The 23,564-nt window shown below is 41.2% G+C and overlaps 1 protein-coding gene across 2 annotated transcripts in view; it reads right to left on the bottom strand.

Moving 5' to 3' along the window:
* NEK10 (NIMA related kinase 10) overlaps positions 1 to 23,564 on the bottom strand; it is a 243,601-nt gene that overhangs the window by 152,235 nt on the left and 67,802 nt on the right. For both annotated transcript variants that reach the window (XR_003570051.1, XM_027872513.1), the window contains exons 10-19: positions 21,975 to 22,054; positions 20,734 to 20,820; positions 17,962 to 18,186; positions 11,311 to 11,450; positions 10,888 to 10,949; positions 8,093 to 8,170; positions 3,514 to 3,578; positions 2,151 to 2,253; positions 1,923 to 2,051; positions 1,226 to 1,363 (exon numbers count right to left, since the gene is read on the bottom strand). Coding sequence is in view for 1 of the 2 variants with exons in the window: in XM_027872513.1 (XP_027728314.1) it covers positions 1,226 to 1,363; positions 1,923 to 2,051; positions 2,151 to 2,253; positions 3,514 to 3,578; positions 8,093 to 8,170; positions 10,888 to 10,949; positions 11,311 to 11,450; positions 17,962 to 18,186; positions 20,734 to 20,820; positions 21,975 to 22,054 (1,107 nt within the window). In the remaining variant the exon portion in view is untranslated. The remainder of the gene's footprint in view (positions 1 to 1,225; positions 1,364 to 1,922; positions 2,052 to 2,150; positions 2,254 to 3,513; positions 3,579 to 8,092; positions 8,171 to 10,887; positions 10,950 to 11,310; positions 11,451 to 17,961; positions 18,187 to 20,733; positions 20,821 to 21,974; positions 22,055 to 23,564) is intronic.

Below are 23,564 nucleotides of genomic sequence, written 5' to 3' on the forward strand. Positions count from 1 at the left end.
TGCTTGGTTCCACTTGAAAAAAGCCAGGAAATTCTAAGTCATAAGCAAAACCATCTTTATGCATTTAACCAGAGTTAATAATGTGTAATCATCATCATCATCATCATCATCATAATTGCCAGAATTTCCTTAGCATTGTAAAGTTTGCAAGGCACTTTACGTATGTTAACTCATTGGATAAGAAGTGAAGAAGTCCTGAGTTCCCATCCATTCTCTAACACTTAATAGCTGTGATAAGTCACTTAACCTCTCTGGAACTCAGCTTCCTCATCTGAAAAATGGGGGTAATACGAACTGCAGAGTAGCAGTACGGTGTAAGTGAACAGAAGTTCAGTCTTGGAATCAGGAAGACCTGGATTCAGGCCCTGCTTCTGTCACCAACTAGTGGTGGGACAGAGGACAAGTCACCTAACTCCTCAGTAGCCCAAACAACTCTCTAAGAGTATGAATCACAAATGAGTTGCAACCTGCACTGATGAAGGGAGTTTCCAATCCAGAAGTTCTCTACACTGACGAAATCACTGGCCCAGACTTTAAAAACTAGCACCACCATCTAATACCTACCCCGAAGAGTTATAAGACTCAAATGAGATAATGTATGTGAATCACTTTGCAAATGGGAACCAAGTTTTGTGTTTCTACAATGGCAAGGTCCCAGTCCCAGAAGCTTTGGCCATATGTCTTCTCTGACTGCTGCCCACCCCCCAAGAGCATTGGAAGAGCCTCCCTACTGTGAGCTTGGAGTACAACTCTGAGAGGGGGATGCAGACAGCCATGCTCTGGGGACTCATCCGACAACCCGTGAGGGGGTTGGCCACGCGAGTCAGAAAGAGAAACACCAGCACCATGTGTTCCTGGCTCCATCAGCCTCGCTGAGAGAGGGACTCAGGCTCCTCCCTTACCTGGGCTTTCCTTCCCTACTCCCGGAGCACATGACAATGCTGAACCAGGGAGGGATACCTCTCCCTTACTCAGCATCCCACATCTCAGGAAGTAGGCTCCCCACTGCCCCTGGCCGGGCCAGCCACACATGTCACACGGCGTAGGCCTTCATTGGCCAGTCCTGTGACAAATACAAATAGTAAGGCCTAGAAGTCTGAGCTACTGTATTGATTATGTTCATCATTTAATCGATAATAATTTTAAATAATCAGTAATTGATTATTTAATTAATAATTATACCCATTATTCAATCAATAAATTTCCAAAAAATAAGGGCATTCACCTGCTCCTTAATTATCGTTAGCTCCGAGACAATGTTCTTCACACTGCTCTCTCGATCTTTCTTGTCCTTTCCAAATGCAGGGTTATGTAGGTTTACTTCTTTCATTGCTAAAAGATTTTGACCACTGCGCTTCCTAACCTATGGAAAAAAAAAAACACAAGGCAAAGTGAAAGAATGACAAGGGATAAGGGAGAGTGAAGAAAGTTCATAAACAAGGTCTTGGGATTAATCAAGGCATCTCGGTCATTCTCAGAGCATTTAAAATTCTTATTCCAAACCCATCTTCAGTGGGATCAGCTAAAAATGTTCATGATCCATTCTATACTGTGTGATGTCCAGCAGAGTCTGACTGAGGAATGACAGGCAGATGGCTGTGAAATTATAGACTTGTGGTCACACTTTAATGCAAGAACCACTCTGCCTGCTGTTTGTGAGAATTGATATAAAAATAATAAAAACAAAAATAAAGACTGTCCTTCTCAAAACACTCCTGGCCAGTTTCTAAAACCATCAGTTGAAATAACAGCAACTGAGATCATGGTTGGAGGAAAAGAGAGGGGCCATTTTTTACTTCTATCTGTACAATTGCTCTTTGCCTCCAGGCCCTTGGGGTGCTACTGGTGTGGAAACTGATGCCACACATATCCAACTCACTCCCCAAATATCAAACCTGTTGTTTGATGAAAGGCAAACTCACCTTATAAACACATCCAAAAGCACCGCTCCCAAGGTGGTCTAAAATGGCATAGTTGCCTATATATTTCGTTGGTGCTTTATTCTGATTTATGCTTTCAATGTTTTCAGCAATCTGTTTCAGGTCATCCTCCTGATCAGAAAACGAACAGGAAATGAGTGGTGACTACGGCAATTCTCCTACGGGCCATGTTGCAAACTCACCACAGTATCGATAAAGCTCTGCACTTACCATCAGTGAATTCAACTTTGATACCAGCTCTTCATAAGCGCTGATATCGCGTACATAATGTCCTATATCAATGAAGATCTCAAACAAGTCAGTGGGGAAAAGTCTATGTAAAAAAAAATACATACATGCTTTATGTAGACCTAATCAATTCAGGGATATTTTCCCTCATATACTGTCTTAGTATGTGAATTTGGGCACATAGCCTAATCTCAGCATGCTTTGTCTGTCTATAAAGTAGGCGAAATAATGTCTGTTCCCATTTATTTTCCTGGAATCATTGCCAATTCTGAAAAGGTTGACATCATTTCAATAGAAAAAAAACAAGGAAATGGGATGGCTGATAAGAGGCACTTTCCATAAGGCAAGTACCCTAAAAGGTGGCAGGGTAATCTGAGGCCTTCTTGACAAGAAGCAGAATAGCGTCCATTTCATTTTCTTCCTTTCTCCTCCCTTCACCTGCCCCTTCAATTTAAGCACATCGTGGAAACAGAATGAACGTAGCTTCTCAAAAGATGCTACATGGGTTCAAAGTCTTATTCTTAGCTTGCTAATTACACTTTATTATACTTTAGAGAGGAGAATGTTGATTCTCCCCCAATTCCCATAATTAATTGGCACCTATGCTGATGTGCATCTATCGCAGAAGGTTAGAGCTAGGAGAACTTTGGGGTTCAATCAGCCCAATGAGACATTTTACAACTGAGTTGACTGAGGCCTACGGAGGGAAAGCAGCTTGACCAAGCGCACACATCTAGGAAATGGCAGTCAGAACTGGAATTCAGTGCACAACACTCTCCGTGACACTACACTTCTGTCTGGGGAGGTTCTCTCCAAAACAGTCATTCTGAGCAAAACCTACCAACTCTTATGATCACACATAACCATCAAACCACATCTCTAGAGAATGACCTTCTAGAGAGTATTGAATCCCAAATATTTACCCCTATTTATTCAGGAAAGTCAATTAGATCAGCTTTGGCATTTTTGAATGAACAGAACATGTAAAACTCAAGACTATTTTATAAATGTAATTGTTTTTATATGCATTTAAATTTTTACTTAAAATAAAGGGACATTAAAAGTCCTTCGAGTCATGGGCACCTAAGAAAATTTATAGCCATATGGTGACTTGTCTCTATGATTTCATAATTGACAGTTATTTATACTTCTCCATAATTAGTTATTTGCAAAAGGTAATTTTCCTAGCAATGTGATGACCGATTTCTATCTTTGTGATTCATTTTTCCTCTGGCATGAAACTAAACATTCTATCTGAAAACAGGCCCCATAAAACAAATTAAAATTGAATGCTAGCTTTAGCAAAAATAACTTCACTGGCATTTAAAGCTCTATAAACATGTACCTTTTAAAGAGAGGTCTATTCCTTTCCATACTGAAGAGAAACCGCAAGGCTCTAAAAGCATAACACTGTAAAATAAAATAAGTAGTAAGCTTTTAAATTCTATCAGATGATATACAAAACCTTTAAATCACTGCTGTCAATCCAACAGCCTTTCTCAGCCCTCCTTCTACTGGACTCTCTGTGGCTTTGGACACCACCACCATGCCCTCCTCCAGGATACACCATCTTCAACACTGTTCCTTCTCAGCCTTCTTGGTAAGATGATCCTCTTCTCCCCTTCCACTAACAGTGGGTATCCCCTAGGGCTCTATCCCAGACAAAGTACAAGCTTACCTTCTCTCTCTACACACTCAGGTGAACTCCAATGGGCTCCTTTATGCAGATGACCCCCAAATCTTGATGTGCTACCCTAATCACTCCTACCTCAACTCCAGCTCTGCAATACCAACAACCTGCTGGGCATTTCCAAGGATGATCCAAGAATTTCCCTATCTCGACACATCCAAAATTGAACTCATTATATTTCCCAAAAGATCTCTGTCTCTCTTCCAAATGTCCCTATTTCCGTTGAGGGCATGATCATCCTTCCAGGCACACAGGTATGCAACTTTCGAGTCATTCTTGTGTCCATCTCCCCCATGACCCCACATTCAATCAGCTGCCAAATGCTGTCAATCACACCTCCACAATATTATCAGTAGACTTCCCCCTTTTGACACTGACTCAGCTTTTACCCTAGTCCAGGCCTGCATCACCAAACACCTGGATTTCTTCAACAGACTCCACCCAGATGCCAAATTAATATTCCTTTGTCATAGATCTGAGCATGCCACCTCCTTTGCCCCAAGATCATTAATAGCTGCCTATTGCTTCTAGGCTAAAATACAAAACCCTCACCTTTGCTTATAAAGCCATTCGCTTTTTGACTCCCACCCACCTTTCCAGTCTTATCTCATATTTCTCCCTTTAATACATTCTCTGCTTCTATCAAAATGGCCTACAAGTGGCTTCCTATACATGGCATTCTATATTAAAGATAACAACAGTAGCATTTGTATAATACTTTAAGGCTTGCTAAGCGCTTTACAAATATCTCCTTTCAACCTTAGAACAACCTTTTAAGAAAGGTGCTGTTATTTGTCAGGTGACTTTCCCAGGGTCACACAGCTAATCTATGTCTGAGGCAGAATTAGAACTCGAGTCTTCCAAACTAATTCCAGCCCTTCTCCCACAGTCACCTGGCTGCCTCACATACTTTATATATGCACTGCATACTTAGGAGCTGTCCTACCCCCAACCTACTGCTCTACTCTGGTCATTTACAAGGTTTATGTTACTACACACTAAGGTTCCTTCACTTGATTTTAATCTTCTGATTTCTGTAGTTCCTCCAATATAAGGCTGGCCTTCCCCAAGGCCTCTTAATTCCAGTGCCTTCCCTCTATTACTTATCTTCTATCTATCCTGAGGGTAGCTTGCTTTTCATGCCATCTCCCCCAAAAGACTGAAAGCTCCTTGAGGGCAGGCACTGTCTTTTGTCTCTTTTTGTATCCCCAGCACTTAGCCCTGCTCCCCACTACCCCATCCTTCATGAGAAGGGCCAGCTGGAGCACAACCATACCAAAGAGTAAAATGTCTATGAGAAAACACATTTGAGGATCACGAGGATGGATGTTGTGTTTCTAGATGGCCCCACAATAATGATAGTTTATATGAAAAAGGAAACATCAGAAAAGATGAAATACAAAAACAGATGCCGCCATGTTGGCCTCAAAGTCCCCAGTAACCACTGTAAGAAATGACACACCCCCAAAGACACACTCAAGATCCTTGAGAAGTTGACCAATGTGCTGAATTGGTCATGTACATGACCACTGTACATTGTCACAAGTACATGAATTCTGTCAACATAAGATCTGTAAAATTAAAATTCAACAAGCATTTATTAAACTCCTATGGTGGAGCCAGAAAGACAAGTCAGGCTCTACTCCAAAAAGCTCCCTAATTAGCAAAGGAAGGACGAGTACAAAAATAGCATGCTACAAAACAGAGTGAGGTGAGGTCCGAGGGAAGTCTGTCCATCTGCTTCAGTCTCAGAATCACAGAATTTCAAAGGCAGAAGGGATCCTGATGGCCATGTGGACAGTATCCTTCATACAACATACCTGACAAATAGTAACAGAGTCTTTGTTTAAAGACCCCCCCAGGAGGGAAAACCTACCACCTCCCAAAGCAGCCCCTACTAATTGTAGATTACCTTCATTAATAGGCAATTTGTCCTTTCTCTTCATATCTCCAGTGCCTACAGGGCACAATGATCCTCATACAACAGACACTTAATTAATGCTGATTGATCAAACTGAAATCTGCCTTTCTATAACTTTCACTCATGGATTTATGTCAGTGTTGAAAGGCATACTGCCTTATCCTAGGAGGATGTCAAAGGAGTTTTTTTTTTTTCTTTTTTCTACAAAGCAACAATCTCATTAATTCTATGCCTTCAGGTTAGAAGTTGGCTTGAGATCCCTTCCAACGAGGCAAGTCCATAATGCTTATTCTCTGGCTAACCTGTATATAATAACACTTGCCTAAGAAAGAATACGGTTTTTCTGTTTTTTTTTTTTTTTCCCAGTAGCAATGTATGGCTGTGAGAGTTGGACTATAAGGAAAGCTGAATGCCGTAAAATCGACACTTTCAAATTGTGGTGCTGGAGACTTTCGAGAGTCCCTTGGACAGCAAGGACATCAAATCAGTTGGTACTTAAAGAAATTAATTCAGACTATTTCCTGGAAAGTCAAATACTGAAGCTGAAGCTTAAATACTCTGGCCACATAATGAGAAGATGGAACTCACTGGAAAAGACTCTGATGCTGGGGAAGACTGAAGGCAAAAGAAAAAGGGGACAGCAGGGGATGATATGGATAGACAGACTCATGGAAACAATGAACATGAACTTGGAGAGACTTCAAGAGATGGTGGAGGACAGAAGGGCCTGACGTGCTACAGTGCATAGGGTCGTGAAGAGTTGAACACAACTTAACGACCGAACAACAACAAAGAAAAAGAACATACTTAAGACTGGGAGCAACAGGCTTATACGTATATTTTAAGGTGGCCCACATTTCAGCAGGAAATCTTTTTTAAAAAATAATCTCTGGGTTTTCATCTTGGTTCTTCTCCTATGTGACTCTGGACTGCTGGTGCCCTCCCTCTCAGACTACCTTGTGTTTAATACTTTGCAGAGATTTGCATTTTATTCCCTTTGTATTTATTCTGAATATACTTACATATATATATATATATGTACTTGTTGTCTCCCCCATTAGAATGTGTGAGTAGGGATTATTCCATTTCATTGTACTTGTATGCCCAGTACCTAGCACCCTGCCCAACAAACAACAGGCACTTAACGAATGCTCGCAGATTGGTTATCTAATGGATCTTTCTCAGTCTCCTTCGCTGGCTCACCACCCATATTAATACCCCCTTGGCTCCTTTCTCTTCTCCCTCTACATTCTCTCATTAGCTCCTACAGGTTTCATTATTGTCTGTCTGCAGATGACTTCCAGAAGATCTATAAATCCAGCCCTAGTCTCTCTCCCAGTGCTCTATTGTCAATTGCCTACGGGACACTTCAAACTGTGTTTCCTATAAATGTCCCAAGTTCAACCCAATTAAAATAAATCTCATTTTCCCCAAATCTTTCCTTATTCCAAACTGCCCTGTTTAATACAAGGTAACACCAGCCTTCAGTTTCCGTTTTCAAACTCAAGTTTACCCTCTACTCCTCAGTCTTCCTCAGCCCACATATTCAGTCAGCTGCCCAGTTTTTCTCTTTCTCCCTCCACATCTTTCAAAGCTATTCTTTTTCCACTCTTCACAGAGCCACCATCTTGGTTAAAGCCTTCCTTACCTCTTGGTTGGATGACTGCAATAACCTAATTGGCCTCGCTGCCCTAACGCACCCTCTACCTAGCTGCCAAAGTGATCTTCCCTGAGCATAGGTCTGACCATGTCATTCCCCTACTCAATAAACCACAGTGGCTCCCTGTTTCCTCTAGGGAACCTCTCTTGGTTCCTCTGTTTGACTTTTAAAGTCAGCATTCACAAGCTTGTCCTGACCTACCTTTTCAGACTCTCCCATACATGGCTCCCCTTCCCACACTTTCAATTCTAGACATCTTGGCCTTCCTGCTGCTCTTCTCATACAATACTCAATCTCTTGCCTCTGCACCTTTGTACTGGCCAGTCCCCAGGCCTGCAATGTGCCTTCTCCTCCTCCTTACCTCTGCCTCAGAGACTCCTTAAAGCACAACCTGCTGTGAGAAGCCTTTCCTGATATGCCCAACTGTTAGCACCCTCCCTCCCTAAACCACCTTGTGTACATTCAGCAAATGTTTACTTGTTCTAATGCTGCTTTCCCCCAAAGACTGCAAATTCTTTAAGAACAGGGTCTATTTCATTTTTGTGTGAATCCTTAGCACAGTACCTGGCCAATAATAGGCACATGATAAGTACTTTCTTGGTCGATTCATTCATTCATTCATTCATTCATTCATTCATTCATTCATTCATTACCTGCAATAAATGAGTTTTTGCTGCATTCTTTTGTTTGCTTGGTAAAATTAACTTTGCTATTATATATACACCATTTTCCTACAAGACAAAAGCCAAATAACATTATCAGATGATGGCGATACTGAGATAAGAGATAGAAATGTAATCACGTATAGCAGTAACTTAATAAATTAACTTATTCAATAATTCAAAGATTCATGATTTCCCAGGTGAAGTTATTCCTTCTACCAATGCAGAATATACCTCCCCAAACTGCTAAGTGGTCTTCAAAACATTCTACTCTCTGCTGAGAACTTGGTGATTAACTTCTCCTATACTAGGTGATAGTGGATGGGAGGAAGGACCATGATGATTCAAACATCCTTTAACCTGATTCCACCCCATCTCTGCATGTTAAATTAACACCAATTTAAAAATCAGAAAGCTTAGTAAATCATCTTTAAATAAAGATCATGGGAAACTACATAGCTGGAAACAAAAGATATAGCACCTTTACAAAACACAAATCAACAACATTGCTAAAGAATTATAATCAAACAGCACTAAAGACATATTAACGCGATTCTGCTTACTTCAAAAAATTTATTATTATAAATATCACATACCTGGTAAAAATTTTTAAAATTGGATCCTAATATGTATGCAGACTTGGGGGATGCAAAAGGGGAAAGGTTGTATTTTTTTAAAAGGAAATCTTTATGCCTCCATTGAATGGGATTAAAATTTTTCATATATTTTATAGATACGTAGATATAATATGTTCATATTACTTATATGATGCATTTTATATACAATATATTATATTACATGTTTTATATATATTAGATATGTATATAATCTATATCACTAAGTATACTTATATATTATGTATTTTATGTATTTTCTATATATTTATACATATCTTTTACATTTATATATTATATATAATAATGTTTTATATTAAAATAAATGAATTGAAGTATTTTTAAAAACTGATTTTATTATGAAGAAACTAATTAGTGCATGTCTTTAAAACATAAAACAACTCATTGCTACCTTTATCCTTAGTCACTTAACAAATCTGAAGGCAGTATAGTGATTTTGGCTGCTCCTTGGAGGGATCTCTATCCCACCTGGCCCTTTTCAGTGTTGCTCCCGAGTTAGTTTGCAGGGCAATCAGGAGGCATCAGGAGGGTTAAAAGGAATCCCTTCCCCATGGCACTAACCAGAACCTTTGCTTAGTGCATCCCAAGGTGATTTGACAGGATTCTGGCTTCTCAAACAAAGCAAAGATAGGAGTTAGGGTTAGGGTTAGTAAAGCCCTCCTAAGAAGCGATATTACAGCAGGATCCCAGCAGATGGCAGCAAAGAGCAAGAGTGGAAAGCAGGACAATTACATCACCAGAGGAAATTAGTTTCCTTGAAACATAAAAGATATGAGCCTGCCCCACCCACTAATGTCCTGGGGCCATATGCTTTCCTGACCCAGGGTACTGGATAGATGCATGTATTTCCTGCCAGGGTAGAACCTTGGGCTGGTGATAATTTTGGGAGAGCATACTGCTGTCTGTGGAAGAAGTCTGTCTTGTCACTTACTTGGCTATGGTTCACCTATTTCAATCACGTCCAACTCTCTGTGACCCCATCTGGGGTTTTCTTGGCAGAGATGCTAGAGTGGTTAGACGAGATCTTTTTCTAGCTCATTTTACAGATGAGGAAACTGAGGCAAACAGGGTTAAGTGACGTGCCCAGGGTCACAAAGCTAGTAAGTATCTGAGGTCAGACTTGAACTCAGGACGACGAGCCTTCCTGACTCCAGGCCTGTCACTCTGTCCACTGAGCCACCTAGCTATCCCTTATTTGGCTACACTATTTAAGTGTCTTTTATTTTTAACTAATGTGTCCTGCGATTCATCTGTTAAAAAGAAACATATCAGTAGGGGCTCAGGAGCCATGGTTTGGGGTAGATATCCACCCATAAATTGTTTTATACCTGTATAGCTCTCTGGGCAATCAACATGGGCGGGGGGGGGGGGGACCGGACATGACACTGCTACACATTTAAATATTTGTCACAGTGCAGGACAAGTTTTTCAGTGTCAATGAAATGTAAGTTCCTCAGTTAGAATTTGGCTTTTCACGTTGCATGGTACCACTGGTGATCTGTTTTCTTTTCCAAGTCATCGCACGTTTTGAATTTTCATACACTATGCTGATTAAAAATATTCTCTAAACAAATTTCAATAGGTTGATGGTGAATTCCAGCAATGTAATTTTTTCAATCTAAAAAAGTCAAATAGCACAAATTTTGTCTGGGGTCTGTGATTCTAGGGCAGAATTCACTTTTAACAACTGTCACACTAAGTCACAGTAAGGGTCAGTCTATTTTACAGTGTTTAACACACAAGCAAAATATTGTTACCACAACTATTACTACACTCTGCAAAATACAGCCATAATTAACCTTATAGCCTTACTTTCTAAACAACCCTTGCATGTATATAATTCTAACTATTTAAACTAACTTGAAAAAATGCACAAGGAAAATGAAAGGAGCTATTTTATAACACCCATTCAAACAGCAGCGAGGTAAGAATGATTCGCCAGATAAAGCAGTGTTTGCTCTCTTCTTCAGTGTCTGTCAGGTGCGTATTCGTTTTCCTAAATAAAATCTATTGGAAGCCAATGAATGCTGCCGAATGTGTGGGGTGACGAATATGAAAACTACTGTGTAAAAATCAGCAATGCATCCTCAAATCTGGGAGATGTGCAAAAATCAGCCTCGAATCTCCGACGAGTTAGAAAAGACGCCCTACCTGTACAACTTGGTGAGCATTTGTGTCATTGAGCACCAGTTCGGTCAGAGCGGCACAGCAGGCTGTCAGGAAGAATACCAAAGAGGCTGTGAATAAGCATAGGTGGGGAGCAGCCTCGTAACTTCAACAAACACTGTTTATATCGCTGACTCACATTTTATTGCCAACAGCCAAACAACTCCTCACAAAGCTCATTTTGTCCCAACGCTACATTTCAGATTGGAAATTACCCTGCCCATGAGACACGCCTCAAGCACTGCCATTTCTCATCCCCCCCGTCTCCTGCTGGCCTTCTTCCCAAACTACCTTATATTTATGTCACTTTGTATTTATTCTGCATGTACTTATGCGTGGCCCTGTGGTCTCTCCCATTAGAGTGTAAACTCCGTGATGGTGGCAATCGTTATACTGATGTGTTTGTACCTGACTGAAGAGAGAAGGTATTTTCTTGTATTTCTTGAGGGCTTAAATCTTCTGACAAACGAAGCTGTTGGATTCTCCCTGCTGCATTTGCACTAGACAAGCTTCCAATGGAAGAACGATCAGAAACTAAATTTCTGTCTCTGAAAAACATAATGCCAATATGAGCAGGTGAGCAGGAGGGGAACTACTCATTGCTTACAAAACTGTTCAGCCACCTGGGAAGACTTACATGAACTGATGCAGAGTGAAGTGAGCAGAACCAGGAGAACATTGTATACAGTAACAGCAACATTGTATGATGAACAACTGTGAGTGACTTAGCTATTCTCAGCAATACAATGATCCAAGACAATCCCAAAAGACACATGATGAAAAATCCTACCCACTTCCAGAGAAAGAACTGATGGCGTCTGAATACAGAATGAAGCATAGTCTTTTTCACTGTCTTTCTTTTTTGTTCATGTTTTCTTCCACAAAATGACCAAGATGGAAATATTTTACATGATTGCATGGGTATAACCTATATCAGATTACTTGCCACCTCACAGACGGGGAAAGGGTGAGAAAGAGGGACAGAATTTGGAACTCAAAACTTAAAAAAATGTTAAAAATTATTTTTATATGTAATTGGGAAAAAAGAAAAATATTTTTAAGAAAAACTGTTCAAATATTAAAATTGTTTTTACATGTAATTGGGGGAAAATGAAATATTCTTTCTTTAAAAGAACTATTCAAATGTTTAAAATTGTTTTGACATGAAATTGGGGGAAAAATGTTATTTGAAAAAATAAGAACGGTTCAAGACTGATGTCCACCACATCTTCCTCCTGGCCAGCTTCATTACTGATGTGGAACCATCCTGATCTGCCTCTGCTATGAGCTGACGGCTCACCTTTGACTTGAAAGGGAAGACTGAAGTCATCTGGTACAACTGTGTCCTCTTTTCTGTCTCCATCCTTCTCACTCTCATCCTGCCTCTATCTCAAAGGAAGCAGAGTTACTCTCCTATAACTCTTTAGGTTATCCATCCCTCTGCCCTATGCACATCCCTTCTGGAAACCTGAGTAATCTTGTTCTTGCTTATCCCCTTCCTCACTTGTATTTTCTTTTTTCTTTCTTTCTTTCTTTCTTTTTTTTGGCTAGGCAATGGGGTTAAGTGACTTGCCCAGGGTCACACAGCTAGTAAGTGTTATGTGTCTGAGAACGAATTTGAACTCAGGTCCTCCTGAATCCAGGGACAGTGCTCTATCCACTGCGCCACCTAGCTAGCTGCCCCTATTCACTTGTGTTTTCAATCTCTCCCATTCCTTCGAGACCATTCTTTCAAACAGAAATTGGTCTCTCCAATACTGAACCACATGCCTTCATTTGACAGTTTTAATTATTTTCCTACTTCTTTCTTCTCATTTCCAAATTTCTCAAATAATGTGGTTTCTCCATGTCCTCACCTCTCATTTCCCTTTTAATTCTGTTATTTGCTTTTCACCTCATTCTTCTAGGAGAACTGCGTTAATTAGGCCAGTGACTCCCAAACTGAGGGTCCACATTCCTCCTGATCCTGTTATGATAACATTGCCAGTTCCTCCTTCTCTTCCCCACAGTTTCTCCTCCCTTGCCTTCTGTACCTGCATTTTCTCCCACATCTGACTGCTCCTTCCCTACATCCTAATACTCATACGTCTTCAGCGGTGTTTCCTAAGGCTCAGTTCTTGCCCTCTGCTTAGTTTCCTCCACACTCTTTGTCCCCAGTGAAATGATCCTTTCTGAGGGGATCACCAATTACTTCCACCATGATGAATCTCTGGACTCAACCATTCACCGTTCACCATTTGAGTTATTCTCACACCTCCATCTGTCAACAGGACGTGTCCTCTTGGATGTCGCAATAACAACCCAAAACAAACTCACCATCTTCCCCTCGCAACTACACTTTCCACTTAGTATAAAGTTACTAATATTCTCTTAACTGCAGAAGCTGCTGTTCATTTTTCACTTTTCCTTGTCAAACTTTCTATTACTTTTGAGATTGTTGACCACCTTCTGCTCCTGAAGAATCTCTTGTCTCTGGGTTTTCATGACACTGCCCTCTCCCGGATCTCCTTCTACTTGTCTGACTGCTTCTTCTCAGGCTCCTCGACTGGATTTTCATCCATGCCATGCCCCTCCAACTGTGGGTATTCCCTAAGGCTCTTCCTCCTAGGCCCCCCTACTCTTCTCTATCTACATGCTCATCAGCTTCCATGGATTTATCATCGTTATCCAATGACTCAAAGATATAGCTATCTATATGTATAGATACAACTACAGATAGCCCCAATGTCTCCCCTGAGTTTTAATCTCACATCACCAAATGCCTATTTGGACTTTTTCAAATTGGATGTCCTGGGGACATCTCAAATGGAAAAAGTCCATAACAGAACTCATCATCTTTCCCTTTATTAAATGAATAATTTACAGATTTTGGGTCCATAGTATCAGGTCCCCCATATGAAATATACCTTAAAAACAGAGGAAGTCTTTACCACTAAGAATACATTTAGAAGAAGGGAGTGGAGGAAAAGCCCTATTTTGAATTAAACTCAACACAATACACAAAAAGAGAATAAAGATGAGTCTTTAAAGCATTTGAATCAATATTTTATTAACAGAATCAGAGGCTACCCCAGAAGGCAGCCCACCTTCTACACAATGAAAAGGAAATTTTAAAAAGGAACATTAAAAAAATCAAGCTGGATATAAGAAATTAATTCAGAAAATACAGTGATAAAGAGGGCACATTTAACGTAAAATCACTAAAAACAGCAAAATTTAAACTGGTACCAGTTAATGTTATACCACTGAATGAAATATAGTACAATAATTTTAACAAATAAGAACCTGCAAAGAGCTGTAAGTTTGCATTCCTTTTTCATGAGATCAGAAACATGATTAGCCAAATCATTATTCGCAGTAAATCTAAATTCTGTCTGTATATTTTAGGATACTACTTCAGAGAAAATAAACTATTTTATACAATCTGAATTCTTAATATACCCAGGGAGAATACAGTCTGAATAGTATTGATTTAACAACATCCAGTCATCTCGGTATTGATGAGTTACCCAAGCTAAATGAGCGTGAGTTTTATGGGCTGTGGATCATAACCAGAAAGGCTTTCAAGAAGAAATACTGTTAGTTAACTATGAATTATTACCCCATGGCCACACAATACGCTTTATGATAATAATAGTTAATACCACTTTCCTGAAGGTGACGGTGGAAATGTTTTTATTAAATGCTTGCAGAACTATATTATTGAAAACTCTGGTCTATCTAATATGCAAATTATAGGAGCCCTATTGTAATGTACTTCATGACAATTCCAATTTGACTCTCAGAACAAATTGTTTTTTCCCATTATCATAGTTTACAGGGTCACTGAATTCCTTTAATAGATTTACAGGCTTTAAAATGCTTAATACAGGCATTCATAATTTTATAAAATATAAATTATGATGGGAAAATGACTAAAGATCTTCCATTTGCAGGTAATGTATCTATGGTTGGTAATGCGTCTCAGGGTCTTTGAACTTCACCAATATATGATCAATAAAATGATCTCATGGACTGGGATGCATTAGGTAATAACTATTAATAGTTTATTCAGTGTTGACAAACTAGATACTCATAAACCTATTCTAGAAAAAAGAGATAAATTTAGATGATTCCTCAAATTAAAAAAAACTTACGAGATTATAGGAATAGTGTTATTTTTAATACAGTGATATGCCATGAAAATGCTATTCTTCACAATGAAAGTTAGATGTCTCATGGATCAAATAACTTTCACCAGAGCAGGTAAAGAAGAACTACATGCCTTATGTATGGCCTGTGCCCTCTAAAGAAGTTATTATTTCTTTCTCTTAAAATTGGGATTATAAAGATTTCCCATCTCAGTTCTAATAGAAGATATCAGTTAAGAGATGGCTCTGACATTCTAAAAACAGTGTCAAAATGACTGCAAGGGAAACCACCGAATCACAGAAGTGGAGAGTTGCGAGGGCCCCCAGTTGCCAGCCAGTACAACACACAGCTGATAAAAGGCTCCCGATCGCACCATGGTCTTCCAACCTCTGCACAAAGATGTCCAAAGTGACCAGACCTTTCCATCTGGGGACAGCACTATTTACTACGAAGCTGATCTTCCTGACGTGGAGCCTATATTTGACTCTCTACGACTCTTTGCCAATCATTCAACCTGGTTCTGAACTCCGGGGCCAAAAGAGTAAGACCAAGGCCTCATGCATAACAAAGCCCTGCAGATACTTGAATAGAGCTGTCATGTTCCTCCCTACCACCACCCCAAGTCTTCTCACGACCAAATACTCCCATTTCCTTCAATCAGCCCTCACAAAAGAGCTCAACGTCCTTCACCCCCTCAGCTGTTGTCCTCTGAAGACTCTGTAGCTTATCTATGTCCTTCCAAAGCCAATCACGACGCTTCAGACGTCTGACCAAGGCAAACTACAGGGGGATGATACCCCCTTGTTATTAGAAGCTCTGCTTCTCTTAGTGTATTCATTTTGCTGTTGTCATTGGGTTGTTTTTCAGTCACCTCCGACTCTCTGTGACCCCACTTGGGGCTTTCTTGGCAAAGACTCTTGAGTGGTTTGCCATTTCCTTCTATAGCTCATTTTACAGAAGAGGAAACTGAAGCAAACAGCTAGTTAGTGTCTAAGGCCAGATTTGAACTCAGGAAAATGAGTCTTTCTGACTCCAAGCCCAGTGCTCTATCCGCTGCGCCACCTGGCTTTCTGGTTGCCAAGTCAAACTCCTGCCTTACATTGACCTTGCAATGTGGTAAAATCCCCAAGTCTTTTTGCAGCATACTGCTGTTTAAGTCTGCCTTTCCTGCCTTCTACTAGGAGTGCTGATTTCTTGAATCCAAATACACTACTAAACTTCACACTATTAAATCAGCCAAGTATTTTAATCTGTCAAGACACTTTTTTTAATCCTGGCCACCATCCAGTGAGTCAGCTAGATGCCTCCCAGGTTTCTGTCAACCGCAGGTCTAACAATCAGACTCTGAAAGACTTTAGAAGTCCAATCAAAGCTATGATAAACCAGGAACCCAGAGGATGGAAAAGGAAACACGCCACCGGCCTGTTGGAGAAGAGACGAACTTGAAATGCACAATAAGAAAGACATTTTTGGACATGGCTAATGTGGGAACTTATTTTTCTGAATTATGCACATTTGTTTTTAGGGTTTTCTTAATTATTCAACGGGAGGGTGGGAATGGGAGGGAGTGACAGTAAGTGCTTGTTGTATAAATAAATTCATACCTACACACATGCATGCAAACATCTGATAAGCGTGTCATTCAGACCTTTACCCAAATCACTGATAGAATTTTAAGGAGCCCAGGCCAAGCTCCCACCCCACCGGATACCTCCTGCCAGCAGCCACTGAACCATCCGTGACTACTCTTCGAGTCTGGTACTCATTCATTTCTAAATCCATCTACTGGTACCATCATCTTGCCCATATCTCCATCTTCTCCACAAGGATGGTATAAGAGGCTTTCTCAAGCTTTGCCAAAATCTTGGTAAATTATTTTCTGCAATATTCTCTTTATGACCCAGTAGAGTAACCCTGTCAAAAGAGACAAGGCCACTGTCTTGAGGACAGCCTACTCTTGAGGAAACCTTCCTTGCTCTTGGTAATTACTGATTTCTTTTCACCAAGCATCTTTTTTAATAAGCCATCCTTGAATTTTCCCAATCTATTCTTGTAAATCACTGGAAGACTTATCCCACGCTCCATGATGGCAAACCATAACACACCCTGGTCTCTGAAGAAGGCAGCCCAAAGGGCAATGGAGAGAAGCATGGGAACCAGAGGAAGCCGTAGCCTATTTCTATATGAAATTACTTGGGCATGAGATGTGCTCTAAGGACTCTTATCCAGGAAATAACAAATCAAGAAAGAAGTGGGGCCATCCAGTCCAGAGGGTAAAATAATGACAGGCAGCCTGAGTAGCTCACTGGTAAACCCAAAGAGATCACAGAGCTAGAAGAACACATCCATCCTAGGGGTTTGATATGGAAGGACAAAGGGAGTGGGGTGGGAAGCACAAAGAAAAGAAATGCTCAGGAGAAGAAGGCATGGGCGTTTTACGTTCTAATAGTGCACACACTGATGCCTTGGAGCCAATGTGCTAACCTGTATCTGACCTCATGAATATTAGTAAAACACAGTACACCTTGACACTCCAAAGAATCTGTGACTTGATCAGTGTGGGTACCCCTTCCACCTGGGCAGATAACTGGTCCACGCCTTGCCAGCCTGGGCCCTCCCAGACATCCCCTACTAAGGTGAGCAAGGTTTTCCTCCAGGTCTCTTAATGGTCCATGGAGAGCAGTGGGAAGCTTGGGCTGGGCATCCACTACCCCTCCCCCATCTTCCAGGCTGTCTTCTGTGCCCCTTCTACACAAGCCCCAACGGGCAGCAGGTCATATCTTACTCACACACCCCCCCCCATGCCTTGGAATGCCTGCAAGTTTAACTCTAGGGATGGCGTGAAAAAGATCCTACAATAGGCAAGAGATCAAAGGAGTTCTAGACGATGAGCTAATTAATGAAACAGCACAAGGCGCCTGGACCTACCCCTGTAAAATGTGCAGGATCTGCTTGATGCCTCCCCACGTGCGGATCTCCACGCTGGTCTCGGGGTCCTCACACACCTGGACCAGAATCCAGACGACGCTCCAGAGAAGCTTCAGGTGATCAGAATGGAGCAGACTGAGGAGGACGGGGATGCCTTCGTACACCTTCACCTGCTCCTTCACTTGGGACTCGGCACAAAGGAGCCGCAGCAACTCAGCAGTTAGCCTGAAAGGGGACGCAGCATGTGCAATGAGAAGCAATGCTTTCGTAGTCCGTCTTTTAAAAATGGAAGTTCACCAGTTCCTCATGAAACCATTATTGGGTTGTGGCTATGATTTTGCCACAAAATTACACAATCAATGTGGCATTTTCTACTAGGACACATCATCAAGAAATTACATCGTCTCGGCAGCAGATTTCTTTATTGGTTTATCCTCAAAATATGTATTCATATGTATATGTATATATATATATATACACACATATACACACATATACATATATATATAAGCACCTACCGTGTGCTAAGAATTATGTGGGGTCACAAGAACATAAGCCATGACTGCCTGCCGCAAAGAGCTTAGAATCTAGTGAGGGAGACAAGATACACATGCATATGGAAAAGCAAACAATTCAAGGCAATATTGAATTAAGGGGCAAGTGGAATTAAAATTAGATGGATCAGGATGGACTGGTGACATGCAGCATGCTTCCAGAGGGAGCAGAGGGGATCTGGCCTGTGCCTTCTATAGGAATAATGAGACCAATTTTAGCTCCAAAGCACTTAAAAGTTCACAAACATGTAACACTCAGCAACTGACAAAATTCTTTCTTCACATCAACTCTGGGAGAATAGTCACATACTATAACCATTTCACAGATGAAGAAACCGTGGAGGTCAGAAAGTAACTGACTTGCTCAAGGTCACAAAGCCAGTAAATAGCAAAGCTGGAATTCAAACCCAGGTCTTTTGACTCAACATCTAGTGGTCTGTCTTTGTTTTGTTTTGTTTTGTTTTTCACTTCATCACCCAGGGCTTCTGCTTACATTACCTCATTGGATCATATGCGATTAGAATCTAGAAGAATATCTGGGATTGGATAGGTAGAGAGGAACAGAATGGATAGATGGGTGGATGGATATTAATGCCAGGCACTATGTTAAGTGCGAGGACTACTGATTCAAGCAAGCAAGGCACTCCCTCACATTCCAGTAATGGAAGGCAAGAGAGGGAGAAGGAGAAAGGGAAGGAGGAGGAGGAGAAGGGAAAGAAGAAGAAGAGGAAGAAGAAGAAGAAGAAGAAGAAAAATAATAGTAGTAGTAATAGGATAATATTTCTATAGTGCTTTGTTTAATCCTTACAACAACCCAGACAGGTAGAAACTATTATTATCATATTTTACAAAGGAGTAAACTGAGGCTGAGAGAGAATATGTCAGTGGTCACATGGCTATAAAGTATCTGAAACAGGATTCAAACCCAGTTTTTCCTGGCTCCCAAGTTCACTGCTCTTTCTTGTCAAGGCTACACTCTGAGCCTTCTCTAACAAACACTTTCTAACTGTGTGACCATGGGAAGGTCACTTAGCCTCTTTCTGCCTCAGTTTCTTCATCTGTAAAATGGAGATAATAATCACACCCACATACCTGGATTGTTGTAAGGATCAAATGAGATAATATTTGGATGATTTGCTAACGTTAAAACATTCATATGAATGCCAGTTAGCATCATTATTATTGTTATCATTGTTATCATTGTTATTTCCTTAAATCTTTCTATTGTCCTAGGGACATTCTTTGGAAACACCTTAAAGAAAACTTCCTTGAATATGGCACTAGAAATATACATAATGAAAAATTCCAGGTGTCAGATTCCAGACGAGCAGCTGGGATGGTGCCCCTTGCACCAGAGAAGACAGTGGAAGGCATGGACGCTCACAAGAGAAAAGCCCCAAACAGCTTTGAACCAAAAGAGCTTCATTCTTAATACTGAAGACTTACTTCTGAACACACAGCAAGGAGACTTTCTCCATACATATTTATATTCCAAAGCAGATGGACCAGGGAGAAGAAAGACGAAAATCAATAGGAATAGCTCATCTGGTTTGGTTCCCAGGAGAATCCAACCATCTATATCAATGCCTCTTTTATGTAGCACTGCCAGAGAATGAGGTGATCCACAGAAGTAAATTTTCCAGACCACTGAATCTCCTTATCTACTGAAACCTCTTAAAAACAAATCTTTAGATGGAAATATTTCTCATTTGGCTTAAACAGCTTTCTGATTTCTTAAACAGAAAGTACGCCACATAACTTAATCTTTTCTTGGTGACTCATTGTGATGAAAAGAGCACTAGGTTAGAGGTCAGCAGTGGCAGAATGCAGATTGAGCACCACTACCTACATAGTCCTTTTACCTCTGGGTTTCTTCATCTGTACAAATGAGGGACTGGGCCAAATGGTCCCTAAGGTTCCTCCTGGTTCTCAGTGCCATGATTTTATGATTCAGGATGATCATTATGAATTCTTGTTCTGATGGACGGTTACATTTATTTGAACACAGAACTGGGCACATGTAAGTTCACAGGAGGCCGCTTAAGCTTGAATTAAATCACATTTCTCTGTACAAATTTCCTTGCACAAACATGAAATATGGAGTTTTCTTATCACTTGAGTTTCACAATATTACATAAACAACACGCTGTAAGAGGAAAATAAAGCAAGCTTCTCTCGTAAACATAAGATGATCTCTTTCTTCCGCCCAAAATCCTACCTCTTACAGAGCAGGTCATACTCATGTAGGATCATCAGCAGGTTTTCCACAATGCTGAGCTCACTGATCTTCTCCCTACATTCTGGACTGCAAAGGGAACAGTCTTAGAACCCTCATCACCTTCTCCACTGCCCTCCCTGGCGTGGCCCTCGCATTTTCTCAGGGTGAAGACTGTCGCACAAGCTCCGCACAGAACAGCACATCACAAAACATCAGCTCCATTATTAGCAGCGTGGTGACTGAGCCTGCCTCTCCCTCTCCCTCTCCCACAGAAAAGGAGGCTCATCCTTCACTAGGATCCACGCAGATTTAACAAGTTACAAAACTTAATGGTATAGAAAATGGGCTGGAGTTTCCCATGCACTCTTTTTATTTTAAACAGATTTGTATTGATATCTTTTGTTTTTACATTATCTAAATTTCCCCCTCTATCCCTCCCCATCCCCTCTCCCAGAGAACCATCCCTTTAAACAAATAGTTTTTAAAAGACAAAGAAAAAGAGAAAAAAAATCAGTAAAACCAACCAATACATCAAAAACATCTACCACGATATGCAACATTCTACACCGCCCTTCTTAATGTCAGAAGAGAAAAGAACAAGCTCAATACAAAATAAAGGAGTAAGGAACAAAGCAGGACGAGCTGGGGCCTGAGAATGGCCTTTTTGAAAGTCTTTTGGGGGGCAGCTAGGTGGTGCAGCGGATAGAGCTCTGGCCTTGGAGTCTGGAGGACCTGAGTTCAAATCCGGCCTCAGACGCTTGACACTAGATGTGTGACCCCGGGCAAGGCACTTAACCCCATTGCATAGCCAAAAAAAAAAAAAGAAGAAGAAGAAGAAGAAGAAGAAGTCTTTTTGAAAAATGTTAAAAACAGACATGCATTTAAAGAAAGGGCAGGAAAGCGGTTTTTAAAGAAAAGAGTTAAAGCCAACTTCAAAAACACCAGAAATGAGGGAAAGAAGGAGATGTTGTAGACAATTCCAGTCAGAGAGAAGAATCTTCTGGGGCAGCGAGTCCCTCTAGCTCAAGTAAAATATAGCACGTTGGTCCAGGATCCTCCGTAAAGGAACATCGCCTATCGTGACTGCACCACTGGGGCTTTTTGCAAAATTAGACTAAGATGCAATGGAACCAGGGAAACTGTGCCCACATTAGAGAAGGGGGTGAAGGAGGAGGAGAAAGGAGGAGGAGCTTGTATCACAGCTGAGATTGAGAGTTAAAAGCATATTAAAAGAAACTTACCTTTCAGCTAAACTAGTAAGTGCGAGAAGGGCCCCCAACAGAACATTTGTGTCTCTGGCTCCTAATAAATTTACTAATGTCTGAAAGAAAAAATAAGATTTTTAAATTAAAGGCCTGAAAGTGTGTTTCTTGGTTGGTATGAGTTTTTTCTTTGCTTGTTTGTTTATTTCTTAAGAATACAACGAACCATTTAACGCATTCAGCTACACAGTGAAAATGCTCTCATTTCGGCACAGGGCCGGCACCTCTCCTTGCTGCCCGTCGGATGGGCCAGGTTATGACCAGGAGAGAAGATAGAAAGAGCCCACACAGGACTGCCAGGTTGGTTACCCCATGTTCCAGAGGCCAGTCTCCATCTCACACATCAGAAGAGAAAGCTAGAGTGCCTGGCCAAAAGCCTCCAGCAAAGCCTGGAGACAATCCCTTCTCTGTTTTCGTCGCTGCTCAGCTCTCTTTGGCCAGCGAGCTCCAGAGGGCCTGGCCGGCTTCCATGCCTCTCCTAGCTTCCTTTGAGGTCTCCCAAAGGCCTCTGTTAGGAGGTTCTCTGGGCTCATTCCCCACCTGACAGGCCACAGGCTCCTCAGAAACAGGGTTTAAGATCCTAGCAATATGGGGGGAATCAAGGCAGGTAGACAGTACTCAACTCGGTTACGCAAGTATTAAGGGCCACATACACAGGAGACAAAGATTAATTCAGACCATTCATTGGAAGGACAAATACCAAAGGTGAAGCTTAAATGCTTTGGCCACATAATGAGAAGATGAGACTTATTGGGAAACACCCTGATATTGGGAAAGATGGAAGGCAAGAGGAGAAGGGAACAGCAGAGGATGAGTTGGACAGATGGTGTCATGGAAACGATCATCATGAGCTTAGAGAGATTTGGGGAGACAGTGGAGGACAGAAGGACCTGGTGTACTATGGTCCATGAGGCACAGAATCGGACACAAATGAACAACAACAATAAATACGAGGTACATGGAGATGAAATAAGACGTGATTTCAAGAAGCTTACAATTGAATGGGGCTGGGGAATAAGCTATGGGTAATATTCACCCTCTCCGACCATTCCTTCCTATGGTCAATTTACTTGTTCCCAAGGCAATGGAAGGAGATGGTGGGATGATTCCAGGGACCAATGGTGAAGCATGCTGTCCACCTCCCAAAAGAGAAGTAATGAACTCAAGAATCAGAATAAGTAATAATTTTCAGACGCAGTCAATGTGGGGATTTGTCTTACTTGACTAAACATATGTTACAAGGGCTTTGTTCTTCTTATTTCCAATGGTGAAAGGGAGAAGGGAAGGCAAGGGGAGTTAGGGATTAAGAAGAAAGAAAAAAAAAGAAAGGGAGGGAAGGAGAGAAGGAGGGAAGGAAGGAAGGAATGAAGAAAGGAAAGAAAGGAGGGGAAGGAAGAAAGGGAGGGAGGGAGAGGAGGAAGGGAGGGAAGGAAGGAAGGAAGGGAGGGAGGGAGGCAGGGAGGGAGGGAAGGAAGGAAGGGAGAGGAGGAAGGAAGGAAGGAAGAAAGGAAGGAAGGAAGGAAGGAAGGAAGGAAGGAAGGAAGGAAGGAAGGAAGGAAGGAAGGAAGG

This window comes from Vombatus ursinus, unplaced genomic scaffold (assembly GCF_900497805.2).
Source record: "Vombatus ursinus unplaced genomic scaffold, bare-nosed wombat genome assembly UNPS02014799.1, whole genome shotgun sequence".
NCBI classification, from domain to species: Eukaryota; Metazoa; Chordata; class Mammalia; order Diprotodontia; family Vombatidae; genus Vombatus; species Vombatus ursinus.